The sequence below is a fragment of the Rhinatrema bivittatum genome, chromosome 4 (genome assembly GCF_901001135.1).
Source record: "Rhinatrema bivittatum chromosome 4, aRhiBiv1.1, whole genome shotgun sequence".
NCBI lineage: Eukaryota > Metazoa > Chordata > Amphibia > Gymnophiona > Rhinatrematidae > Rhinatrema > Rhinatrema bivittatum.
Genome location: NC_042618.1, coordinates 219,388,551 through 219,414,250, shown reverse-complemented (window position 1 = coordinate 219,414,250; position 25,700 = coordinate 219,388,551). Strand labels below are relative to the sequence as shown.

Here is a 25,700-nt window from a genome sequence, read left to right as displayed (position 1 = left end):
CAGGGGGGAGCTGCCTGACCCTCACTCCTGACTTCCCCCATGTCCCAGCTAGTGAATGGTGTGTGGGTGAGGGGGGGGAGGATGGTGAAGTCTGAGACAGCTCCCTCCCTGCATTACTAGTGAGAGGCTGGCTTCACAGACAGGGGGGAGCTGCCTGACCCTCACTCCTGACTTCCCCCATGTCCCAGCTAGTGAATGGTGTGTGGGTGAGGGAGGGGGGGGGGAGGATGGTGAAGTCTGAGACAGCTCCCTCCCTGCATTACTAGTGAGAGGCTGGCTTCACAGACAGGGGGGATCTGCCTGACCCTCACTCCTGACTTCCCCCATGTCCCAGCTAGTGAATGGTGTGTGGGTGAGGGGGGGGGGTGGATGGTGAAGTCTGAGACAGCTCCCTCCCTGCATTACTAGTGAGAGGCTGGCTTCACAGACAGGGGGGAGCTGCCTGACCCTCACTCCTCCGGGGTATTGTGATCTTCCTGCACACAGTGCCCTATCCCTGATACCAGGGGTGTTGTGATCTTCCTGCATGCAGTGCCCTATCCCTATTAATACCAGGAGTGTTGTGATCTTCCTGCATGCAGTGCCCTATCCCTATTAATACCAGGAGTGTTGTGATCTTCCTGCATGCAGTGCCCTATCCCTGATACCGGGATGTGTGCAAGAAGATCACAACACCCCCGGTATCAGGAATAGGGCACTGTGTGCAGGAAGATCACAACACCCCCAGTATCAGGAATAGGGCACTGTGTGCAGGAAGATCACAACACCCCTGGTATTAGGGATAGGGCACTGTGTGCAGGAAGATCACAACACTCCTGGTATTAATAGGGATAGGGCACTGTGTGCAGGAAGATCACAATACCCCTGGTATCAGGGTTAGGGCACAAGTTCTAGTCACATTGACTGATCACATTACTTGTTTTGTCAAGCTACCAACTGTTTCCATTTCCCATCCCCCATATACTGTCAGTAGGAAACTTGGTAACATGAATAAATAAGAGGGCAGCCAATAGGAATACATATTCATTCCTAAACTGACCTTAACTGACCTGAAAAGTGTCAAATTGTATCATTTTCAGTTAGTGCGCACTACCGTTAGTGCGCACTAACTCGAGTTAGTGCGCACTAATCGGAAAAAACGATTTTTAACGATTTTTTAACTAAAAAATCGTGCCTAAGACGATTTTCTTGCCCTGCCACACGATTTCTATCGTTAAGACAATATGGAAAACGATTCACATCCCTAGCTCCCTGTGCAACCGCCCAGATCACACAACCGAAAAGCTGGCCATGTGTACATGACAAGTACCTGACAACAACACTTCCTCCTTCCTAATATGACCCGACTTCTCAGGAGGGTCTTGGCCTGGTGTCACAGGATTCATGGAAAGAAAATTAACAGGTAAAAATGTTTCCTTCCGTTTCATCCTGCTACACCAATACAGTCAAGACAAGTGGGAAGTACCAAAGCCCATCTAACTCGAGGGAAGGCTAGTTTTAGATCGCCAGCCCCAAAGGCTTTATTCTCCTTGGCAAAACAAATCTGTAATGTTTATTAAAAAAAAATGCAAGGACAACCAAGTAGCTGCCTTATAAATATCCACTGGTGCAATAGGAACTGCTTCTGCCCTGGAAAAAGACTGAACTGAAGTAGAATGTGCACAAATAATCTCAAGTGCTTGATGGCTTTTGAGCATAAATGCTGAAGATATTGTGTCCTTGATCCACCTTGCTAGAATAGCTTTGGATGCTGCCTGTTATGCCTCCACAGCATATGTATATATTTCTTGTAACACTGCCATTCTGTGTCATTTTGTAAATATTGCTTAGCTTAGAGACTCTGCATTTTGTAGAACTTTTTTTTCTGATTGGTTATTGTTTCTGAGCTTCTTATTGGATCTATCTTGTTTTGCTCTCTTTCTCTCTCTGTCTGTGTTCTTTTGCCTCATCTTATTGGTCCTTTGACCAAAAGCAACTAGGGACTGACTCACTTCCCTTGGATTTCAGTTGGAAAAAGGCTTTTGGCAAGCTAACAGCACATCCTGAATCCTTCTCTACAGGCTCCTTAGAGCATTGCTTTTTCACTTATTCCTATCCCACTACTATTCACTACTACCTACAGCTTCTATCACAGTTGCAATTGTCTCTCTTCTGACTACTGGGCTTCCAGAAACTTAACAGCTGGACACTGCTGTCTGTATGGCTATTTTTGATACACTGACAGCCACAGTGAATTTGAACTGTTCAACTTTCTAATAAATGTAATTTGACATTCAAGTATTGAGTTCTCTGGTATTTAAGCTGGGAAAGGAAAAAGGTTTAATTGACTTTTTAGCAATTCAAGCAAAGGCATACGATTTGTGAGAACAGTATTCAGCCTCACATTTATGTGGACTTCCAAACAAGACAAATAGCCTGTCTAATTTACAGTAAGGATTAATAACCTCCAAAGAGCACCCAACAGATATCCCAAAATCTCAAAGATTTATTGCTGCCTCACACTCATCTCCAAAGAAAGTCAGTAAAGAAATAGACTGATTGAGGCAGAACACTGACATTACTTTTGGAAGAAAGGAAGGCATGGTATGAAAAGATACCAAATTCACCATAAAAACAAAAAACAGGGAAGAGCTTGAATCTCAGAAATACACCAAGCTAAACAGATTGCCACCAGGAAAAGTGTTTCAAAGAAAGTATCCTTAAGTGAAGCATGTTTTAAAGGCTCCAATGAAGGCACCACTAATGTTTGCAGAACCTAATTAAAATCCCATTGAGGAATTGTTGGCCTAAATGGAGACCACAGCCTCTTCACTGAATGAAGGAAGCGATATAAATCTGGATGGGAAGCTAATAAAATCCCCTGAATTCTACCCCTGGAACACATCATATATGTAACCTGAGCTTCCAAAGCTTTTAAGGCTTGCCCCTTCTCCAAATCTAACTGGAGAAAGACTAAAATAGAAGGGATATATGAATGCCAAGGGGAGATCAACCATTCCCTTCAATATGCTTCAGAGGTGCCATACCTGAATATTAGCCAGAGAAGCTGATGCCTTATGGTTCTTCAATAAGGTGGAAATCACCAATGAAGAATAACCCTTTTTCTGGTCCCTTCTTTTCTGTTTACATACACTACCACTGTGGCATTGTCAGAGAAGACTCTGATCAACTTTCCCTTGATTAAGGGAAGAAAATGACAAAGATCTAGTCTTATTATCCTGGTTTCAAGTCTGTTGATGGACCAAGCTGCCTCTTTCCAAGACCATAGCCATTGGACCACTTGACCTAGACAATGTACTCCCCAACCTGACAAACTCACATCTGTCATGATTATTATTAGTAGTAGTAGCATTAGGTACCAAACAAGATTGCTCTTCATTGATATGGGCAAAGGAAGGCAGCACTCGTAATCTTGAGAAAGTGGCAAACATTGAGACAGAAGAGAATATTGAAGTGGTCTCATGTGAGCCTAGGCCCAAGGAACATGATCCAAGATGGTCGCCATCAAACCGAGCAGTTGAAGATAGTCCCAGGTTCTTGTTGCTGTCAGAGCAGCAAACCTCTGCACCTAACGCATAATCTTGCTCACTCTTTCTCCCCATCAAGTACACTAGACCTGCCTTTGGTTCAAAAAGAGCCCCCAGTTACTCCAAAGACTAAATTGGCTGAATTTTGCTCTTTGCAAAATTGATCACCCAGCCCAAGTCTTCTAAAATTTGGACCACCCTGTTGGACACTTGAACACCCTCTTGATAAGACTTGGCTGATCAGCCAATTGTCTAGATAAGAATGGACCATGATATTTTCTTTTCTCAAAAAGGCTGCTGCCACTATCATGAGCCATAGCTAACCCAAAGTAAAGCCGTCTGAACTGAAAATGTTGTTATAGAATGCAGAAATGAAGGTACCTTTGATCTTCCAGCCTGATGGGAATATGAAGATATTTTTCTGGTAGGTCCAAAGATGATAGAAATGTGCCTTGCTGTACTGCCACTAGCACAGAAAGAAGAGCTTCCATTCTGAAGTGAGAAATGCAGAGGCCGCTGTTCTCTCCTTTTAGATCAAAGATAGACCTGTAAGTCCCTTCCTTTTTGGGAACCACAAAGTAAAATGAATACTGACCCTGAACTTGCTTGGAGAAAGAAACAGGTACCACTGCCCATAGCAGTTTAAGCCTGGAAAGATTATCCTGAACTGCCAACTTTTTGGTGACTGAGACACAGGGAGACACCAAAAAGGCATCGGGAATAGAAGAGATGAACTCTAGGACGTAGCTGAAGCAGATGACATCCATACCTAATTATCCTAGGTTATCTGAGCCCACCTACCAACTGCACTAGAGAGTGAACCTATCATATATTTTTGTGGGCATGACCAGCTCCTGAAGAGCTATACAAATCAAGCCTGGATTTCTTGGACCCTAAAAAAGACTGATTCTTTCCATTAATCATTTATTGTATCTCTTTTAAGTATGTAGATCGTTGTGATGGCATGTCTGAATGACGGTATAGAAAAGTCGATAAATAAATAATCTTGAGAGACTAATATGACAACTACTTGCCAGGCCTGTAATGACTGGAGACCCGAAATTGACCACGATATCTGCTTGATCGATAAAATTAGTGACCTCTATCCTCAGGAAGCCTTTAAAGCTTTGGATGACTGAGATTCTTGACTAGTTGCTACAGCTCTTCCCCAAATAGGTTTTCCTTTAAAGGAAAACTTGCCCAGCTGACATTTAGACCAAAAATCTGCCACTCAGTTGTACAGCCAGAGCTGTTACGGCTGAAGCCACTGATCTAGAGGAAATCAAAGCATCAGCCAAGAATGCAGTACCTAATTCCATTCTAGCTTCTTCTTCACCTTCCAGGATCTACTGAATCCAGCACAAGAACTCCCATGCCACCAATTTGCCACAAATAAACATTTGTATGGCAAGAGCTGTTGAGGTAAACACAAGTTTTAATGGCAGCTCAATTCTGCTGTCCTGGGAATCTTTAAGAGAAGTATTACCCTCTACTGTGATTGTGGTTTGCCTTGTAACAGCCATGAAAAAAACATCCACCCAAGCCATCCGGACTACTTTTTGAGAAAGGTGATACCGCTTATTAAAATTCTTCACTCTCCTGAGGTGGCTTTTTGGAGACTCCCTTTCAGAAAGGATTCCCATGTCCTCCACCTTAGAATGAAGAGGAAAGGCTTTAGTGGACTTGTGGACCCCTTTAATAATGGGGTCCCAGGCGGGAGCCTCCTCAACTTTATAATTTGCTGTGTGGTGAAAAAAATCACCTGATCAATGAGTGCCATAAATTTGCCTCTATGAAACAAGCGAATAAAGGAGTTATCCTCTCTATCTAAGGGGAACTGGCCCTCCTCCACAGAGGCACTGCTTGCAGAATCTGGCAGATCTTCTAATTCTTCCTGTGCCTCCTTCATTGTACCCCTAGACGTTTTACTGGAGATCTGGTCACTAAGCTGAGACTTAGAACTAAGCTGTAAGTCCACAGAAAGCATCTTCCTATCTTCAGGCTTCTGAATTACACAGAAGGGCTGATGCAAGAATCTGAAAAATTCAAAATAAAGATAGTCTGCATCCTGTGCCTGGCCTACTGAAGCCTGCTTAAGGGGATCTCCCATGGGAGCTAAAACCAGAGACTTCTCAAAATCCACTGTGGCATCAGAAGACTGCTGCAGAGAAAATGAGGCATCTGCAGAGGAGGGATTCAACACGGTGGCCACTCCTGCCACAATCATCGCATTGGGATCCTCCCCAGAAGCTCATTCCAATCACAGGGCAGGGAAGGAATCCAACCACGCAGTGAGAGAGACTGGGCCAACTTGCCTGAGGCCTTAGATGTCTCCCCTGGAACTTCCCCCGATTGGACGTAAGCCATACAAAGAAGCCCCACAGCAGAAGTGGAGCACCTGCAACTGCAGGGCCCACAGTGGCAACCAAGCTCAGGTTTTCCTATGAGCAAGCATATCACCTCTCCCCAAGGCTGCACCTCCCCGCAAAGCCTCTAAAACAGCTTCTGAAGGCACTTACCTCCCAAAGAAAGTGACTCTTTCATCTTCTTGTCTTTCCTCTGTCCTGGATCAACTATGCCATTTTTTTTTAATCAGCAAGGCCAGCTCTGGAGTGGGGTTGGGGGGAGGGAGGGAAAGGGTGATAATTGGGAGGGAGGGTGGGGAAAGAGGAAGTCAATCCTCCTAACAGAATCTCCAAGTCTTCTTTTTCTTTGTTTAAATTTCTGCCAAAGGAGAAATCTCCACACCCCCCCTGAGTTCTACCAAGTCCCCTCCGGGATTAAGAACTATTTCAGTGGGCTTGCTCTCCTAGACATACTAGAGGCCTGGTCCTTTAACTCCGTTAGTGCTTGGAGAAAATCCTGCTGTACCACCAGTAAGTCCTACCATCTGCTGGAGGCAAAGAATACTGGGTTGTTTCTGTGCTGCGCCCCCACTATGTAGTAGTGATGATGTCACCCAAGAAAACTGTGTTCTCTGCTTCCATCTGTTGGTAGGGGGACATAACCACTTGTATCGACTGGACTGGGTGTAACAGAAAGAAATGGAAGTATACTTTTACGATCAGAGAGCGGAGTTGTTCCTGGCAATGTAGTCTGGGTGAGGTTAGCATATATGCGTGTATGCATTTGTGTACTGGGGGGTTTGCACATGAAAGATTTTCATCTAGTTTTTCTTTTTCTTTTTCATTTTTCTTTTTGTTCCTTGTTTATTCCATTTTGTTTTGTTTATCCATAATAACATTAAAAAAAAAAAAGAAATAAAAAAAAACAAAGAAGCAAAACTAAAGAAAAGTACCCCCTCCCCTGTCCACCAAACTCACTTAACCTAAGGCCCCCCCCTGGACCCCCCCCCCCACAACCTCCCCCTGTCATGGGTTTACAGATCTTCAATGGGCAGGAATAATCCCCAGTCACTTCTGCCCCACTGCCCTGGCTTTCAAAATGGCCATCAGTCAACCTAAGGCTGTACAGCAGAATCCTCCCTATATCACAGAGGTACGTGAAACAGTACCTGCTCAAAGACTATCCCTGACCTTTCTGGAAAGAAGTTAAACTTTATTCTTAATATATCTGAGCCTGTTACGGAGAGGGAGAACTGACAGCTCTGCAGGCTTTTGGTCTATGAATGAAAAAAGAAAGCACCGCTCCCCCTTTTTCCTTCTCCTTTCCTATTTTTTTGGACTGTTTGAAAACGTGGTTTGGCAGTTCACAACAGGGTAACCTTACTTATGTTGGAATTTGGTGTGGCATTATTGCTGATCATGCTGTACTTGTTCAATTTTTCTTCTGCTTTGTTCTTTCAATAAAAATATTCAAATAAAAAAAAAAATGAAAAAAGAAAGTACCCCAGGCAAAGATGAGAGGCAAAAGTGCAGTTTCTGAGGCCATTCAGTTAGGTAGGATAACATCATTAATGGGATGAAAGGAAGTCTTAGCTTATACTGCAAGGGTTTGCCTAGTGCAGTGGTTCTCAACCTTTTTTCTGTTGAGACACAGCTGACAAATTGTTCTCACATGTGTGACACACTGAACACATGATCGTCATGGGGCTAAATGTAAACATATAATTTGCATAAACAGGAACTGCCCAACCCCCCCAACAATGGGTGCAGAGCAGAACTAGGACATTCCCTAGTCAATTCACCATACAAAAAATATATTTCTGGTGTTATCTCACTTACAGCAACATAAACACTCTCTCCTACCAGGTGCAATAGCCCTCCTTATGAAAAGACAGTAATTTTACCACCAATGCATGTCCTATTGAGAAACACAACAAATAAGAGTGATACAAATGCCTACATGCTAGTAAAATACCTCCTCAGTCACACACATAGAATCGACCTTCACCAAGTACAGAAAGACTGCAAATTACAAATATGGAGGCAAAAACTGGAATGGAAACCCAAAAAAGCAACTGAATGCAGTGAAAAACTGGAAAAATGGAAACAAATATAGGGGCAGATTTTTAAAATTACGCGCGGCAGGTACATTTGTGCGTGCTACCCGACGCGCACAAATGCACAAATGCCTACATGTTACTAGCATGTAGGCATTTGTATCACGCATGTTATAAAATACAGGGTCGGCCTGATGGCTTTCCCTGTTCCCTCCAAGGCCGCTCCGAAATCGGAGCGGCCTTGGAGAGAACCTTTTTTTGTTCCCCCCCACCTTTCCCTCCCTTCCCCTATCTAACCCACCCCCCAGCCCTACCTAAATCCCCCCCCACCTTATTTTGTTGAGTTATGCCTGCCTCTGGTGCGCCAGCTGTCTGCCAGCTGTCTGCTGGCGCGGCAGGCCCCGACACAGGCCGCTGTGTCGGGGCACTCGGCCACGCCCCCGGACCGTCCCCGGACCGACGTCACACCCCCGGACATGCCCAGGACCCGCCGCCCCGCCCACATCCCTGTCCATTCCACGCCCATTTTTGCAAGCCCCGGGACATACGCGCATCCTGGCTCTGCCAAGCCTATGCAAAATAGGCTCGGTGCGCACAGGTGGGGGTTTAAGAGTTACATGCGTAACTTAAAATCCGCCCCTTAGCACCTAAGAGACTCCCAGGATCTGAAATAATCTACACAAACTAATGCACAAAATGTTGCAGCTGCATTATTGTTCAATGCTGCTCCCCCAGAGGGGAGGAGTTAGCAATCTGTTATAGATCACCCCGCCAGGAGGGCGGAGTTAGCAATCTGTTATGGATTAGACTGCGGAGTTAGCAATCTGTTAGCGATCGGCTCCTCCCGAAGGTAGAAATAGCAAGCTGTTATGGATCTGCTTCCCCAAGGGGAGGAGCTAGCAATTTGTAATACTCTGTAGGTGGAGTTAATGATCTGTTGTGGGTTGGCTCCCACAGAGTGGCAGTCTGTATGTTACCGTTCTAGTAGTGTAAGGAATAAACACTTAGGCCCACGCGCGCCGGCTCTCCTATTTTGCATAGGCCGCTGGCGCGCGTAAAGCCCCGGGACGCTCGTAAGTCCTGGGGCTTTCGAAAAGGGGCGGGAGGGGGCGTGTCCGGGGTGTTCCCGAAACGATGCGGCGTTCTGGGGGCGGGCCCGGGGGCGTGGCGCCGGCCCGGGGGCATGGTCGAGGCCTCCGGACCAGCCCCCGGGACCGGAGGATGGAGCGGGGCTGCCGGCGACGCGAGCAAAGTTAGGGGAGGGGTTAGGTAGGGGAAGGGAGAGGAAGGTGGGGGGAGGGCGAAGGAAAGTTCCCTCCGAGGCCGCTCCGAAATCGGAGCGGCCTCGGAGGGAACAGGTAGTGCGCGCTGGGCTCGGCGCGCGCAGGTTGCACAAATGTGCACCCCCTTCCGCGCGCCGACCCCGGATTTTATAAGATACGCGCGGCTACGCGCATATCTTATAAAATCCAGCGTACTTTTGTTCGCACCTGGTGCGCGAACAAAAGTACGCGATCGCGCAAGTATTTAAAATCTGCCCCTTAATGTAAATTGGTGAATCCTTGGGCCAATGGCAGATGACAGTGCCCCCAGGAGGATATCCTGAGAGGGTGGCTGGAATATGGAGACAAACACAGATAGTTCCTTATTAGACAGGAAGTAGAACCACCAGAGGTGGCAGTAGTGAGCTGATGTGCCCGGCAGGGCACATCAGCTCACTACTGCCACTACTGCCACTACTGTCACTACTGCCACTACTGTCACTACTACTACTACTGCCACTACTGTGTTTGTCTCCTTATGGAGACAAACACAGATAGTTCCTTATTAGACAGGAAGTAGAACCACCAGAGGTGGCAGTAGTGAGCTGATGTGCCCGGCAGGGCTGAAGTCCCTCAGATACTGAAACTGCGATCTCTGGGTTGCTGAGCTGTAGACAGAGACTATAGATAATGAGTAGACATTTATTACTACTGGTTATGTATGCTGGATACATAACCAGTAGTAGATGATACACTCACAATTGTATATATCTGTAATGGCTTCTATGCAACAGAGAGTCTTCAGTATATTCATGAACAGGAGCCATAGGCGAATACTGGTTCCTATATGCAGTCTGGAATAAGAACTCACAATATCTCTGTATGAGATGGCTTCTGGAATAGAAGAGAGTCTTTGGAGGGTTTTAGGAACATAGGCCCTCGTGGAGCGAGTACCGGTTCCTATCTACAATCTGTAATAGTAATTCACAAGATATAGGTATGCAACAGCTTCTGAGATAGAAGAGAGTTTTTGAAGGGTTTTAGGAACATGGGCCCCCGTGGAGCGAGTACCGGTTCCTATCTGCAATCTGCAATAATAACTCACGATCTCTGTACCTGCGATAACGTCTTAGACAGAAGAGAGTCTTCAGAGATTAGGAACATAGGCCCTCGTGGAGCGAGTACCGGTTCCTATCTGTAATAGAACTCACAGTGTTCATGTCTGAGATCGCTTCCAGGCAGTAAGGAGTAGAGATGTGAATCGGAACTGAAATCCGAACCGATTCTGGTTCCGATTCACATCTATAGAGATGTGAATTGGAATTGAAATCCGAACCGATTCTGGTTCCGATTCACATCTCTAGTAAGGAGTCTTCTGAGCATTCAGGGACATAGGCCCTTGAGGAGCGAGTACCGGATCCCGTCTTAGCAATCTGAAATCAAGAAGAGAGAGTGGGCCCCGAGGAGCAGGTACCCCTTGGTAAGTTTGTGGAGGCAGAGCAGCGGAGAAAGAATTCCCCTTGCTAACTCAATTCGTAGTTGCAAGCAAAGACCTTTTAAGTTGGAAGCGGAGGACGTCACTACGGTTCGCGCCCTTGCCGGTACATACATACTCTGGAGCGCGTGCCCTTACGTCATCAGGAACATGGCGGATCTGCAGCATCAGGCCAGCCCGGGGATTCCGGGGAGAAGCTACGAGGAGAAGCCGTGGCAGCATCTGTCTGTCAGACCCAAAGGGAGTCGCCACAAAGGTAGAGAGGGTGGAGCGAGGGTGAGAACAGGCACAAATGCAACAATTATGGAATGCACTCAAACAAAGGCAATGCTACAAACATTTAACCCTAAACAACAATACACTTCCTATTAGGAAAACAGAACAAGCCAAGCTGCTATACTTCCCTACACAGAAACTACAAGCTTGCAGAATACCCTTACTTAGGTCACACACTCAAAACATAGACAGTCCCTCACCAAATACAGAATAAAGTGACCATTAAGTTAATGTTTTTTTTCCATTGTTGCACTGCATACACTCAATCAGGCTTCTTGCTGTTTCCAGTTCAGTTTTTGTCTATATATTTCTATTTATACATTCCTCAAGAAATATAAAATAATAATTCTAAAACTAAAATAAATCTAATAAATGTTTCAAAACAACTGATAAATGGAATAACATCCAATCATTAAAAACTTACAAAATTATTAAAAATTCTCCAAACACCAGTAAAATATTTCAAACAGCAGACACTTCATATAATAATACCCAATAATTAAAATGCAGTCAATCAAGGAAGATAAATTTAAAAAGCCACCTTCACTTACCCTTTCCAGCAACTCTCCTATTCCTTTCCCTTTAGGCCAATAGCACAAACCAGAAAGAGCAATGGCTGCTGAAGCTCTGTCCTCATACTCCTCTTCCTTAGGGCTCATGACTAGTCTGTCCCACACACACACACTTTCTGTGTCATACACCAGTCATCTCCCCAACCAGTCTCCCTCTATTTTTCACACACACCAGTCATCTCCCTAACCAGTCTGTCTCTCACACACACATATACACCAGTCACCTCCCTGTCCAATCTTTCTCTCTCACACACACACACGAGTCACTTCCCTGACCAATCTTTCTCTCTCTCACACACACACATACACCGGTCACCTACCTGACCAATCTCTTTTTCTCTCACATACACACCAGTCACCTCTCTGACAATTTTTCTCTCACATACACCAATCTCTCTCACATACACACACACCAGTTATCTCCCTGACCTATGTCTTGCTCTCGTACACACCAGGCACCTGCCTGACAAGTCTCTTGCTCTGTCACATACCAGTCACCTCTCTGACCAGTAGAGATGGGAATCGGGTGCCGGAATCGATTCTGGTTTCGGTATTGTGGACCTACAGGAAATTTCGTTTCCTGTGGTCCGGACATTTTTTTTTTTTTTGGCTGTCCCGAGCCGAAAAAAACCCCTCCACCCCAACCCTTTAGATCTAATTATTTACAATTCCCCCACCCTCCTGCCCCCCAAAAACTTGCCTAAAGTCCCTGGTGGTCCAGCAGGGGTCCCGGGAGGCTGGCCAATGGCACTGATAGCCCCTGTCACATGGTAAGGGCAAAGGGCCATTGGCACCATTTTGATTAGTGGCAGTTGACGGCCTGAGAGGGGAGACATGGCTCCCGGGACCCCTGCTGGACCACCAGGGACTTTAGGCAAATTTTGGGGGGATCAGGAGGGTGGGGTAAATAATTAGATCTAAAGGGTCGAGGTGGGTTTGGGGTTTTTTTTTCTGTGTGCCCTTTCTCCCTACGAAAATAAACGATAAGAAAAGCACATGAAAATTTTGTGGGGTTTTCCTATCATTTTCGGGGACCCCTGATACATGACGGATTAGAAAATATCATACGATATTTTCATCCGTCAAAAAACGATGCACATTCCTACTGACCAGTGTCTTGCGCTGTCATGCACAACAGTCACCTCCCTAATCAGTCTCTCTGTCACCCATGCTTTCTCCTCTTTTACTTACACACAGTCTCAATCACACACATTTTCTCACACACACACACACATGCTGGCACACTCTGTCTCACTCAGTCACCATAGTCGACAAAAACAAGGAAAATCCACAAAACTACTAAGTTACTCGTCATAGATAATGCATCAGCAAGCCTGTTGGCCCCACACCCAATACACATGGCATCTACAGCACGAGCATCTTGGATCTGCACTGGGCGATTGAGAAGCGCAGCTGGTGTTGAGCTATTTAAGCAGAGTCGTGACAGGCTGGGACCCGCAGCAGGAATGACTCCCCCTGGCCCCGCAGCGGTAAGAAGGCAGCATTCGGCTGTTTCCTGTGCTACGATCATCGCGGTGCAGAGCAGTCAGCTGATAATGAGGGCCGCAGGGATTTCTTGCCGTGCGGCTGTTTGGGAAATCTGGCGATTAGCTGCCCTGGGTCTGCGGCAGTGAAGGACTGTCTCAGAAAGGAGACAGAAGTGCTCTTATGATCGCGGGAGGTGGCGGGAGCCTTGGGACACAATCTCTGCAGCGGCAACAGCAGCATGGCCCTTTCTTCTTCCCATGCGCCTGCTGAACAACATCACTTCCTCTTCCAGGCCGCATTGGCGGGAAGAAGAAAAGGCCGCGTTGCTGCTGCTGGCTTCCATGAACAGGGCTGCCGTTCCCCTCCGGGCTTGAATGTGCTGATGGCCTGGGGAGGAACGGCAGCAGTGTTCAACGAAGAATTGGGTGCATCTCGCTGGGTGGAGGAGAGAGGGAGGGAAGAGCAGCAGGAGACCAGGAGGTGCACAACACACCTGCTGGTGCTTGGCGGCACACTGGTGTGTCGCAACACACCAGTTGAGAACCACTGACCTAGTGATTAGAGCAGCAGGCTGACAACCAGGGAAAGCAGGGTTCAAATCCTTCTGCTGTTCCTTGTGACCTTGAACAAGCTATTTCACCATTTATTGCCTTCTGTACAAATTATGAGTCCTCTGGAGACAGGAAACATACTTATCACACCTGAACGTAACTTCCCTTGAGCCACCAATGAAATGGTGTGAGCTAAATACAAATATAAATCTCAGTGTAAACTCTACTTCAGTAAGGTACTGAGAGTACATCCATTTATGGCGCATTCTTTTGCTCCTGTGGCTTTAAGTGTTTTATGATGTAGTTTATTGTTTATTTTGTTTTTTTCATTTCTTTTATTATTGTCTCCAATTGCTGATGTTACTAGGTATACTGCCCAGAATGTCTTCAGACAAACAGGCTTCTGCTAAATATAAATAAATAATTTGGTGAAAATCATAGACCATCCAATTCATCTTCTCAGCAACATAAAAGCAAGGATACAGGTTGGAAAACCTCTAGAAGATATAACACATTGTATAAAAAATGGTCTAGTATAACTTAAGCTTTCTCATACACAAGTGATGTCAGTAAGTCTTATAACAACTAAATCAAGCTTATTTTTACTCTCAAACCTGGTCCTGCTGAGACACTGTCTTTGATGTCAGTGGATCACAGTCACGGTATACAGAGTACAGGCACAATCCACTCAGCACTGCACAGGTAAGGATCACCCACTGTCCCACAAGATTTACATAGAGTGACCTGTAGGAACAAGTAAACAAAAAGCAGTTATATATATATTAATACTATATATACAAAGGATTCAACTACAGCTCCTTTCATGGGGCTTTAAGACAAATTACACTTCACATTGTGCACATACAAGTTTAAATCTGCATTAGCAGCATGGATGGTATCCAAGGAAAATGACTCTTTCATTCAAATCAAGTAAAATTATGATAGGGACAATTATATGATAATAATAGGCACTATTCATGGTACTGATATACTGAGTGCACTGAAAAAAAAAATCCCCTTGGATATGTCAATATTTCTGTCTTTGCTCTGTAGATTTTCTTGCCTCCAGTTACAAATAGCACAGAGACCACTGCTGTGTGTTGTTCTCAGCTCCCCATCTTGCCCCATGCTTGGAATATAGTATATAGCAGGCCAACTCCGGTCCTCGAGAATGTGTGCATGTGTGTGAAAGAGTGAGAGAGCATATATGTGGAGGAGAGAGTGAGAGAGCATATGTGTATGTGTTAGAGAGATAGAGCGTATGGATATGTGTATGGGAGAAAGAGTGTATGGGTATGTGTATGGGAGAGAAAGACAGAGGATGTGTGTATCTGACAGTGAGAGAGAACATGTGTGTATGTGTATGTGAGAGTGAGCAAGAGCATGTATGTATAGGGATGTGAAGGGGAAAAATATTCATTTTTAATTTCAGTTTTTTTCAGACGTTTTCCACAAAATTCGGTTTGTGGATTGCTTGATTCATTTAATTCATGAGAAAAAAACGAATCAAGCAATAAAAAAAACCCCGTAAAACAGCCATGTCCAGGCTGAGGCCCCGGCCCAGAGGTCGGATCCTGACGCCAGGGCCTTGGGCTCGGGTCAGGCTCAGAGCCCAGGTCTCCATTTGCTGGAGTTGTGCCGAGGTTAATTAACTCTGGTGCATTCGGCCCACTGGACGGCACCATTCGTACATTAACCTCAGCACAACCCCAGTGGATGGCATCAGAAGAAAGAAGATGACGAGGGAGCAGCATGAGGCCTGGGCTCTGGGCCTAGGTCTGACCCAAGGCAGAGACCCAGGCATTGGGATCCAGCTTCCAGGCCAGGCCCTGGTGTTGGGACCCAGCCTCTGGGCCATGTCGTAGTGTTGGGCCTGGGTTCAGGCTGAGGCCCCAGCATCAGGACCCAACGTCTAGGCTAGGTTAGGGCATTGGGCCTGGGTCCAGGCTCCGAGGTCCAGACATCGGGACCCAGCCTTTGGGTTGGGTCATGGTATCTGGCCTGAGTCCGAACTGGACCTGACCTCCGGGCCAGGTTGCAGAATCGGGCTTAGCTCTGTGCCCTGGCCTAGGCCCAGGCATCAGAATCTGACCTCTAGGTCAGGTTGTGGCATCGGGCCAGGTCCGAGTCGAAGAACTGGTGTCAGGACCCGGCATCCGGTGTCGTGCTAGGGCGCACGCTGTTGCCCCTACTTGGGGACTCTGCGCTTTAGGTGAGGCCCTGGCTTTGAGCATAGACTTAGGCCCGATGCATTAATTTCAAATGAATGCAATGAATAAGGTTTGTTTTATTCGGGAGGGGCCCCCGATTCATTTCAGAGCCCCCCAAATGAAATGAATTGCCCTTATTCGTCTCGTTTTTAAAATTCATTTGAAACAAATGCACAACCCTAATGTATGTGAGTACATGTGTGTGTATGCGAGGGAGAATATGTATGCACAACAATCCCCCTTCCTCTCTGCCTGCTAATCAATGACAATTTTAGGGCAACTGGACATCAAAAGTTCCCAGGTATGGAAAACAAGGGGATTTTTTAAAATCCCTCTTAGTTTTAATTGTTGAATGCTTTTTGATGTGTCTGTTTTGAAATATTTTATTGGAGTTTGGAAAATTTTTATATGAGTTTTTAATTATTGAATGTTATTCTATTCATTAGTTTTGAATTATTTTTTTATTGATATAGTTTTAATAATTCTATTGTTTTATAAGGAATGGAAATGCTTCTGTTTTTCTATTGTTGCAGTGCATACAGAATTTGGCTTGGTGAGGTTTCCAGTTCAGTTTTGTCTGCACATTTCTGTTTATACTTATGGGGGGTAATTTTCAAAGGATTTACGCATGTAAATGTGACATACTATCGTAGCAATTTTCAAAAGCTATTTACTCGAGTAAAGTGCACTTACTTGAGTAAATCCTATGGACAATTCAATGGCATATATTGTAGCAATTTTGAAAAGCCCACTTACTTGAGTAAAGTGTATTTACTCGAGCAAAAACCAGTTTTGCTCGAGTAAATGCTTTTGAAAATCTGGCCCATGGTCTCTTTATTCTGCATTTGAGGGTGCATCTCTGTTTTGCATGTGTGACTGAAGTGAGGTATTTCAATAGTGTGTGTTGTGTTTGAGGCATTGTAGACCCTTGGTCACAATGAAGATGACTCCGCCCATGGGGAGGAGCCCCGTGGGGAACCACTGTGATAGGCTGACACAGTTAGCAGACACAGAATGGATAGAGTCTTTATTGTACTGCTGTATAGATGGTAATGCAGGAAGGTAAGGCACTGATCCACGAGGTGCCAATATGCTCAACAGGCTCAGAAGTATAGTCTCACCCAGATGTTCACGATAGGCAGGAGCCCGCAGTGCGTGTAACGCCGCGGCTGGTAGGTGGAGTTGGAGCGCTGGTTCGTAGAGGTACTCACAGAGTGAAGGTGTCTTCCTGATGGTGGAATGGTGGGACCGAATGTCCGTGGTGCAGAATATGAAGTAGATAGGCCCTCGAGGAGCGAGTACCCAATGGTCCAATATCCTGGAAAGAATAAGAGAAAAGACCCCCGAGGAGCAGTTGTCTAAGTTAGTGAGGAACCCCGAAGGGAAGTTGGAAGCGAGAGACCCCCAAGGAGCGGGTGTCTAGAGCTTCTGCTGGAGCGAGGCCCTTAGTTAAAGGAAGCATCTAAGCGTGCAGCTTAGAGCAGGCAGAGTAGTGAAGTGAAGTCTTTGCTAACTTGATTTGGTAGTGGAAGCGAAGGCTGGTTATACCCGGAGGTACTGACGTCATGAGGTGGGGCCGCTTCCGAGGTTCCCGCCATGACGTGTATTTGAGCATCAGACATGTGCGCGCTCGCGCCCTAGGAGGCCACAGGAGTGAGCATGGCAGATGGGGACGCCCATGCTGGTCTGAGAACGCCAAGGCCCACGGCACCCGGCCCTGGAGACAGCCATCTTGCCCAAAGAGAGAGAAAGGGGACAAAAAGAGGTAAGGCATGGCGGTCGCAGCCATCTGTGACCGACGGACGCAACAGTGTGCAGTTTCTATAGGGATCTGTAGCAGCTGGGCTTGTTCTGTTTTCCTAATAGTGGGTGTGTTACTGTTTTAGGTGTAATGTTTGCAGTGTTAACTTTCATAAGTAAAGTTGTTGCTGTTTGAGTGCTGGTAGTTAGTGTTGATTTGATATAGAAACTTTTTTGCCTTGTAATTTTGTTTTCTTGTGGCTCTTTGAAATTCATGCCCATGCCCAAGAGTCATTACAGTAGGCCTAATACCATATGTGTTCCAAGTGTATCTTGCTTTCTTGCAGGGTTTTCTGGTTGGCACCACAGCAATGTGTGTAAATATAATATACCTATTGTAAGTGATATTTTTACCTCAGAAAACTTTGCTTTGAAATTCCTTTTTCATGTAACATCTGTTATTATAAATTCTTAATTGTTATTTATGGGTGAGGAGAGTGTTATGGGGTTGGTTGTGCAAGGCTGTAAGGTCTTTCTGGGCGTGTAATACCCTTGAATTGGTCGTGGACTTTCCTGTACAAACATGTAACAGTTTCCCATCTTGTGGTGTCATGAGTTGTGCAATGGGTAAGGACGCAGTTTCACTTTGCCATAGGCATCGCATTGCCTGGCTACAGCGCTACCCAGGAGTAGAAAATGGTGTCATTGAAAGCAGGAGGCAGGAGCATTGGTGTGTGCATATGGAGGAAAAGGTATATGAGATATCTTTGGTTCCCATTCTGACCTGGGAGGTAAGACAACTGAGGAAGAGTGGGGATTGGGGAGAGAGGAGAAGAGAGAGTGGAAGTGGGGAAAAGTAGAGTGGAGGTGTGGGAAATAGCTGCTGGGGTGACTGGAAGAAGAGAAAGAGGACTGTAACTGGTAGGAGGGGTAGAGGTATCTTTAGCTCCCATCTACACCTGGGAAGAGAGTGAGGTGGCTGAGGGATGGTGCAGACTGGGATATACTGTTGGAGGAGAAGAAGGGGAAAGTGAGGGAAGGTAGAGAGGAGAAAGAGAACTTCAGGGAGAGTCTAGAGAGAACTGTTCCTAAGTGGGAGAGGGGTGGGTTGTGGAGGATAAGAGTGAGACAATTGCACTAGGATAGAGTAGAAGTGTGTGCCCTCACCAGACAAAAAATACTCACCATAGCCTCCCATGACCCCGCCCAAAAAAGAAATTATTGGGGTACATAGAAAGTGTGTTTCATCCTGGAAGAATTTTACGATGCCTTACTATCTATGGGCCTCATTTATTAAGCATTTTCCCATAGACACAGAATGAGAGAAAAGCCTTAGTAAATCCGACCCTATATATGGTACAGAGTATATGGCAGTGAAATAGTGGGAGTGATATATTTGAAATCATTGGATCCATGACTGTTTAAAAGCAATTACATAGGCAACAAGTTACTGGGGTTGAGGTTACTTATCATAAAATCCTGACTTCCAGTGACTTCCAGTGACCTGCAAATATTTTAAATAAAAAGAACATTCAGTAAGACTAGTCTTACCATGAAGTTGCCACATAGCCTAAGCTGTCGCACAGCACTCATGATGTTGTTATTACACAATGACCTCTGGAAGAACAAACGAGGAAAGAATGTTCTTAACTAACCAAAGACTTTGGCAGTTGTGTGTTTTGGCCTCTTTCCTTACTCATTAATATTTAGCAATAATTCATGAGGGTCAGGCCTTTTTACTGTTAATACCTTGTCTAGAGGAGTTTAATTTAGACAGGGCACCAACTGCCAGGAAACGTCCTCTCCAGAAGGGTTTTATTGCTATTAGAAACTAAAATGTGTTTGTCTTGGGAGAGGAGGCAGGTGATAAAGATCAAGCTGGGTTCGATTCACCAAAATTCCCTTTTTGGCCTCTAGAGGGTGAAATAGTGAGCAAAAAAAACCCAAAACAAGCCACAACTGTTGTAAAAGCACTTATTCAGAAGATATTCAGTAAGAAGAAAAAGAGGTGCTTGAAGCTTGCAGGCGGAAGAATCTCTACAGAGGCTTCAGTAGCACCCACCACTCCATAGACAGATATGCCTGCAAACATCCATTCGCCTAAACAGAGGTGTGGCCAGGCCATGTGGCACCTATGGTCAAGTGAAAAAATACGCCCTCACCCCGAACAAAGCACACATCATCATGAGCTGGGAGAGTCTGTTCAATGGAGGGGACTTTGAGTTTTATTATGACCCAGCGGTTTCCTTCGGCTCCTTTGGGCTTCCAGCTCAGTCGGAACCTGTACGGAGATTCTGGCGCCAGGAGTCTTCGTTCACAACTCCCCGGAAATCTTTTTTCCCCCTCTCAACTTTATTTATTCCAGTCATTGCAGCGTCAGTCCTGGGCTGGGGGCCACGCACCAGGGCTCTCTTCAGAACCCTGCAATCGTGGGTCCCCAGTCCAACCACTGCTTGTCAGCACCTTTCCGGGCACACCCTCCCCACTCACAGTTAAAAATGATGTATTTATAATACCAGATTTTTCATGAAAAAGGACATTCTTAGGTAAAAAATCACTTATAACTTGTATATTATATTTACATGCATTGCTGTGCTGCCAACCAGAGAACTCTGCAAGAAAGACTTGGAACCCTTATGGTATTAGGTCTATGGTATTTATTTATTTTATTTATTTAAGTGTTTTATATACCATCATTCCATGTGAGAATCACTAGTTCATAACGGTGTACAGGTTTGACGCTCATAAATAAATGAAGAAATACAGTGGGAGGCATACATACATACAGGTAGTAAACTAGGTAAGAGTTTAGAGGCAAGGGTGCTTTTCAAAGGGTGCCCTTCAAGGCAGATACAATATAAGGTAGCAAAAAAGGGTTGAAGTGGGGTTAGGATTATAGGGGGTATTGTTCAGGACATGTTTTGGATAACTGGCTCAAGGTGAATTGGAGGTTTCTGTCAAACAGTAGGCATTATTGAATAGCCAGATTTTCAACTTGCTCTTAAATTTTTTAATGTCTGTTATTGTTTGTAGGTCCTCTGGCATGGATTTCCATAGTTTTGGGCCAGCGACTGATATTGCTCTCTCTCTTCTTTGTGTTAAATGAGAGTTTCTTATGTTCAAGATTCTAGGAGGCCTTTGTTTTGCAATCTAAGCATTCATGGGAGAATATGTGATTTAAATGTTATTCCCATTAGATCGTTGTTCTGATTAATGTTATTGAATATTATTGTAAGTACATTGTAAATTATTCTTGACTGTATGGGGAGCCAATACAGGATGATCAGAGTAGGGGTGATGTGGTCATATTATCATGTGCCAGACAATAGTCTAGCCGCAGCATTTGGCAGTAGTTGCAGAGGTTTTAAGTGACTAGTCGGGAGATCCAGCAGTAGGGAATTAAAATAGTCAAGGTTTGAGAATATTAGAGATTGTTTAGTGGAGGTTTCTGTCTGCTCAGGATTCGCAGCTTGTAGAAACCGGATTTGATTAGTTTGCTGATGTGAGTCTTCATCATTAAATTTTCATCAATTTTAACTCCAAGATCTCTCACTTGATTTGCTGGGATTAGCTGGCAATTTCTGAGGCCACTACCTGGTGGAATAGATTTTGGTGGGCTTTGGCTCAGCCAAATTAATTCAGTTTTTTGGGGGTTCATCCAAGGGCGAATTGTGGGAAAATAGTAGCCCGGGGGATTTTTCTCCGTACTGGCCCATGGGTACCCAATTACACATACAATTTGGTGAGTCACCAAATACAGAATAAAAGGGACCATAAAATATACACAGAAATGCACAGACAAACTGAACTGGAAATCACAAGTTAGACTGTATGTAATGCAGCAATGGAAAAACAGAAAATACCATCATTCCTCATAAAACATCAAACAATAAAATCAAGAACTATAAAACATGAATCACAATAGGAAAATCATACTAAAAATATATATTTCAAAACTGCTGATAAATAGAACCTCCAGTAATTTAACTCATATACAAATTTTTGAAAATTTCCCTAACACCAATAAAATATTCCAAAAACAGCAGACTTCAAATAATATTCAATAATTAAAACTAATAAGGATAGAAAAAAATCCTCGGTTCTCCATACCTGGGAACTTTTAATTCCAGTCACCTTGAGATGGTCATGAATTAGTTGTTCTCTAGCACACATCACCATCATATGCTCACTCATGCATACACACAGTCTCCCTCTCTCACTGATGTGCTTGCTTACTCTGACACAGATGCTTATTGACACACATGCTCTCACTCACGGCCTTATGCATGCTTTCACCACATGCTGACTCATTCACTCTCCCTCACACACATGCTCACTGACACACTCGCCCTGTCTCACTCACACATATTCAGTGGCACACAAACTCTGACTCATCCGTCCAATCACGCTCATACACATGCTCAGACCTATGCACACTCACACATGCTGTCATTCTCTCCCTTGCACACATGCTCACTGACACTCTTGCACTCTTAACACTCACACATGCTGACATACATACCCTCACTGCCTCATACATTCAGTCATGCTCACTTATGTTTGCTTTTCTTCCCCTCTGTGAATAAGTAAAAAAACATTTTTACTTACATTGGTGGTCAGGGAAAATCCAGGCAGGGCCCAAGGGAGGAGAGCCTGAGTGGGCTTTAGAGTAGTGGTTCTCAACCTTTTTTCTGTTGGGTCACACCTGACAGATGGTTCTCATATGTGTGACACACTGAACACATGACAATCATAGGGCTAAATGTAAAAGTATAGTTTGCATCCACAGGAACCCCCCTGACCCACAATTGTGGATGTAAAACAGAATTATGACATTCTCCATACATCTCACCTTACAAAAAATATATTCTGGTTCTAGTGTCATCTCAGTAACAGCAACACAAAGTCCTTCTACTACCAGGCTGAATAGCTCTACTTATGAAAAGAGAGCAGTTTATCACTAATGCATGTCCTCTTGAGAAAATACAACAAATAAGACTGATACAGTAAAATATCTCACCTTGTTCACATACACAGAACCGACCTAACATACTACCAGGATCTGCAGTGATGCACATAAACTAATCCGCACACAGTTACACCTGTATTATGGAATACACTCAAACAGTAACAACCCTACATATGAAAAGGCAACACTACAAATATTAAATCAGGCCCTAAACACCAAAACACCTCCTTTTAGGAAAACAGAACTAGCCAAGCAGCTATAGATCCCAACGCAGAAATAACTGTATAACTATACTAATAAGCAGAATAAATGTTTCACAACAACTATGAACAGAATAATATCCAACAATTAAAAACTCATAAAAATTATTTAAAATTCTCCAAACACCAATAAAATATTTCAAAACAGCAGACATATCACATAATATTCAGTAATTAAAATGGCAAGTCAATCAAGAAAAATAAACTTAAAAACCCACCTTTACTAACCCCCTCCAGCATGTCTCCTATTCTCTTCCATTCAGGTCAGTAGCACACACCAGAAGCAGTAGTGGCTGAAGCTCTGTACTCATGGTCCTCTTCCTTAGGGCCCATGACCAGTCTCTCTGTCTCTCACACACACACATACCAGTTACAGCCCCATGATCAGTTTCTGTCTTTCACACACCAATCATCTCCCGACCAGTCTCTCTCTTACATACACACCAGTCACCTTCCCGATCAGTTTCTCTCTCTCTCATACACACACACACACACACACACACACACACAGGCTTCCCACTTCCATGTTCTATCTTACATATACAGGCTTCTCACTCCCATGCTGTGTCTCTCACACACACACTCAAGTTTCTTACTCTATGCTAGCTCTTGCCACATGCACAGGCTTCTCATTCCCATAATTACTTTCTTTCTCTCTCTCACACACATAGTAGTCACACTCACATATCAGTTTCTGTCTCTCATACACCAATCATCTCCTGACTAGTCTCTCTCTTACACACACAGCCACCTTCCCAAATAGTCTCTTTCTCTCATGCGCACACACAGGCTTCTCACTCCCATGCTGTCTCACACACACCCATGTTTCTCACTCCTATGCTAGCTCTCTCCACATACACAAGCTTCTCATTTCCATAATCACTTTCTCTCTCTCACACACACTCCAGTCATCTCCCTGACCAGTCACTTCCATTGTCTCTCCTATACACACATATCACCTCTCTGACCAGTTTCTGTCAATCACACACACACATGCTCTCTCTCACACCCTTTACATAGATGATCTCAATCAAATGCCTTATTTATATGCCTTTATTTATATGTGTTAAAGTTGAGCCTAGTTAGTTGGTTTTGCTTATTTACTTAGATCAAGTGTTCTGATCTGTTCCAAGATTTGTTCCATGTAAACTGCCACCCGGCAGTAGTTATTACTGTTAACTGTGAACCGGAGTGATATGTATTGTATACAGGAACTCCTGGTATATAAAAAACCATAAATAAATAAATAAATAAATAAATAAATAAATAAATAAATGCTCTCACTTACACACAGGCTCTCAGTCACAGTTACACATGCACACTCTCAATCACATATGCATTCTCTCACTTGCAGATAGGCTGGCTGGCTCTCTCATTTCCTCCCCCCCCCCCCCCCGAGCACAAATGGTAGCTGCAGCAGCCTCCTCCTCTAGCCCTCGCAGGCCAAGAAAGAAGAATCCCATCAGCCACAGGAGGCTAATTCTGCTGTCTCCTGTGCCGATTTCTGGCTGCTTCTGATTTTGCTTTGGACGCACGCTATTGCCCGGGGCCGACGCTGCCCAACGCTACTCTTTGGTGCGGCATGGCTCTTTCTTCTTCCCGCGCACCCCACTGCACATCACTTCCTGTTCCGGGGCAGGGGGTCAGGTGCGGGAAGAAGAAAAGGCCCAGCCTCCACTAACACTGCTGCAGCTTGAGAATGAAAGGAGCCTGCCGCAGAGGAAAGCTGTGGGAGCTGGGAGGCAGGCATTCAGCCCGCGGTGAGGCAGCAGCAGGAAGTGTACTGGCTGCCTCCCGCCAGCAAAAACGCAAGCGGGGTAGGCCCGAATGGAGGCAGCGGGGCCTCGGTGAAGATGGGGCACGGGAGAAGTGCGGCGAATAGGCCCATGAAACTGGGGCTGGTGCCGCGGGGAAAATACAAAAGCAGCACTTAAGCGGATGACTGCTGTTGGTCGCCGTGTTGGACGCCGCAACCAACACCTATCACGTGATTGGGGTGACCGGCCCACCGGGGCATGCCCGAAGCCCCAATAGGCCAATCCGCCCCTGGGTTCATCGTTAGTTTCATTTGGCAAGTTTATCTTTTATTGTGACCATATATTCAGAGATAAGTGAAGCTGTTTTTCAAACAGTTTTGTTAGTGGGATATAGAATTGCAGATCATCATCATATAGAAAGAATTGTATTCCTAGGTCTATTAGAAATTTGCGTACGGGCAGCATGTAGATATTAAATAGAGTTTCAGAAACTTAGTGCTGAATCTTGTGGAATACCTGTTGAGCATTTGAATGTATCAAATGGGAGATTGCTGAGTTTTACTTGGAAAGATCTGTTTGTGAGGAATGAGGTGAAACATTTAAGTACATTTTCTTCGATCCCTATGTTTCTCAAATGTTGGCAAAAAAGATTATGGTCAACAGTGTTGAAGGCTGCTGTTAAATCAATCAGCACAAGGCAGTATGATTCATTAGTGTCAAAGCCTTGTAGTATAGTATTGGCAATCCACAACGTATAGGGCCATATTCGTTGTATTCGTCGGGAAGCGAAATGTATCACGATTCCCACGAATACAAATCTTCACTGAATTATTTGGCCGTCTAAAGGAGCGAATTTAAACAAACCCCCCACCCTCCTGACCCCCCCAAGACTTACCAAAATTCCCTGGTGGTCCAGCTAGGGTTTGGGAGCCATCTACTGTCTCACGCTGTCCGCTGCTGGTATTCAAAATGGCGCCGATAGCCCCTGTGACATAGTAAGGGCAAAGGCTATCGGCGCCATATTGATTACTGGCAGCTGACGGCCCAGGTGCAGGAGATCGCTCCCGGACCACCAAGTCTTGGGGGACCCTCCTGACTCCCACAAGACTTGCCAAAAGTCCCTGGTGGTCCAGCGGGGGTCCGGGAGCGATCTCCTGCACTCAGGCCGTCAGCTGCCAGTATTCAAAATGG

General features: G+C 45.0%; 1 protein-coding gene across 1 annotated transcript in view; it reads right to left on the bottom strand.

Moving 5' to 3' along the window:
* LOC115089383 (sodium-coupled monocarboxylate transporter 1-like) overlaps positions 1–25,700 on the bottom strand; it is a 127,266-nt gene that overhangs the window by 39,942 nt on the left and 61,624 nt on the right. Inside the window, 1 exon segment of the mRNA XM_029597475.1 lies at positions 14,188–14,317. Within this exon segment, the coding sequence (XP_029453335.1) occupies positions 14,188–14,317 (130 nt within the window).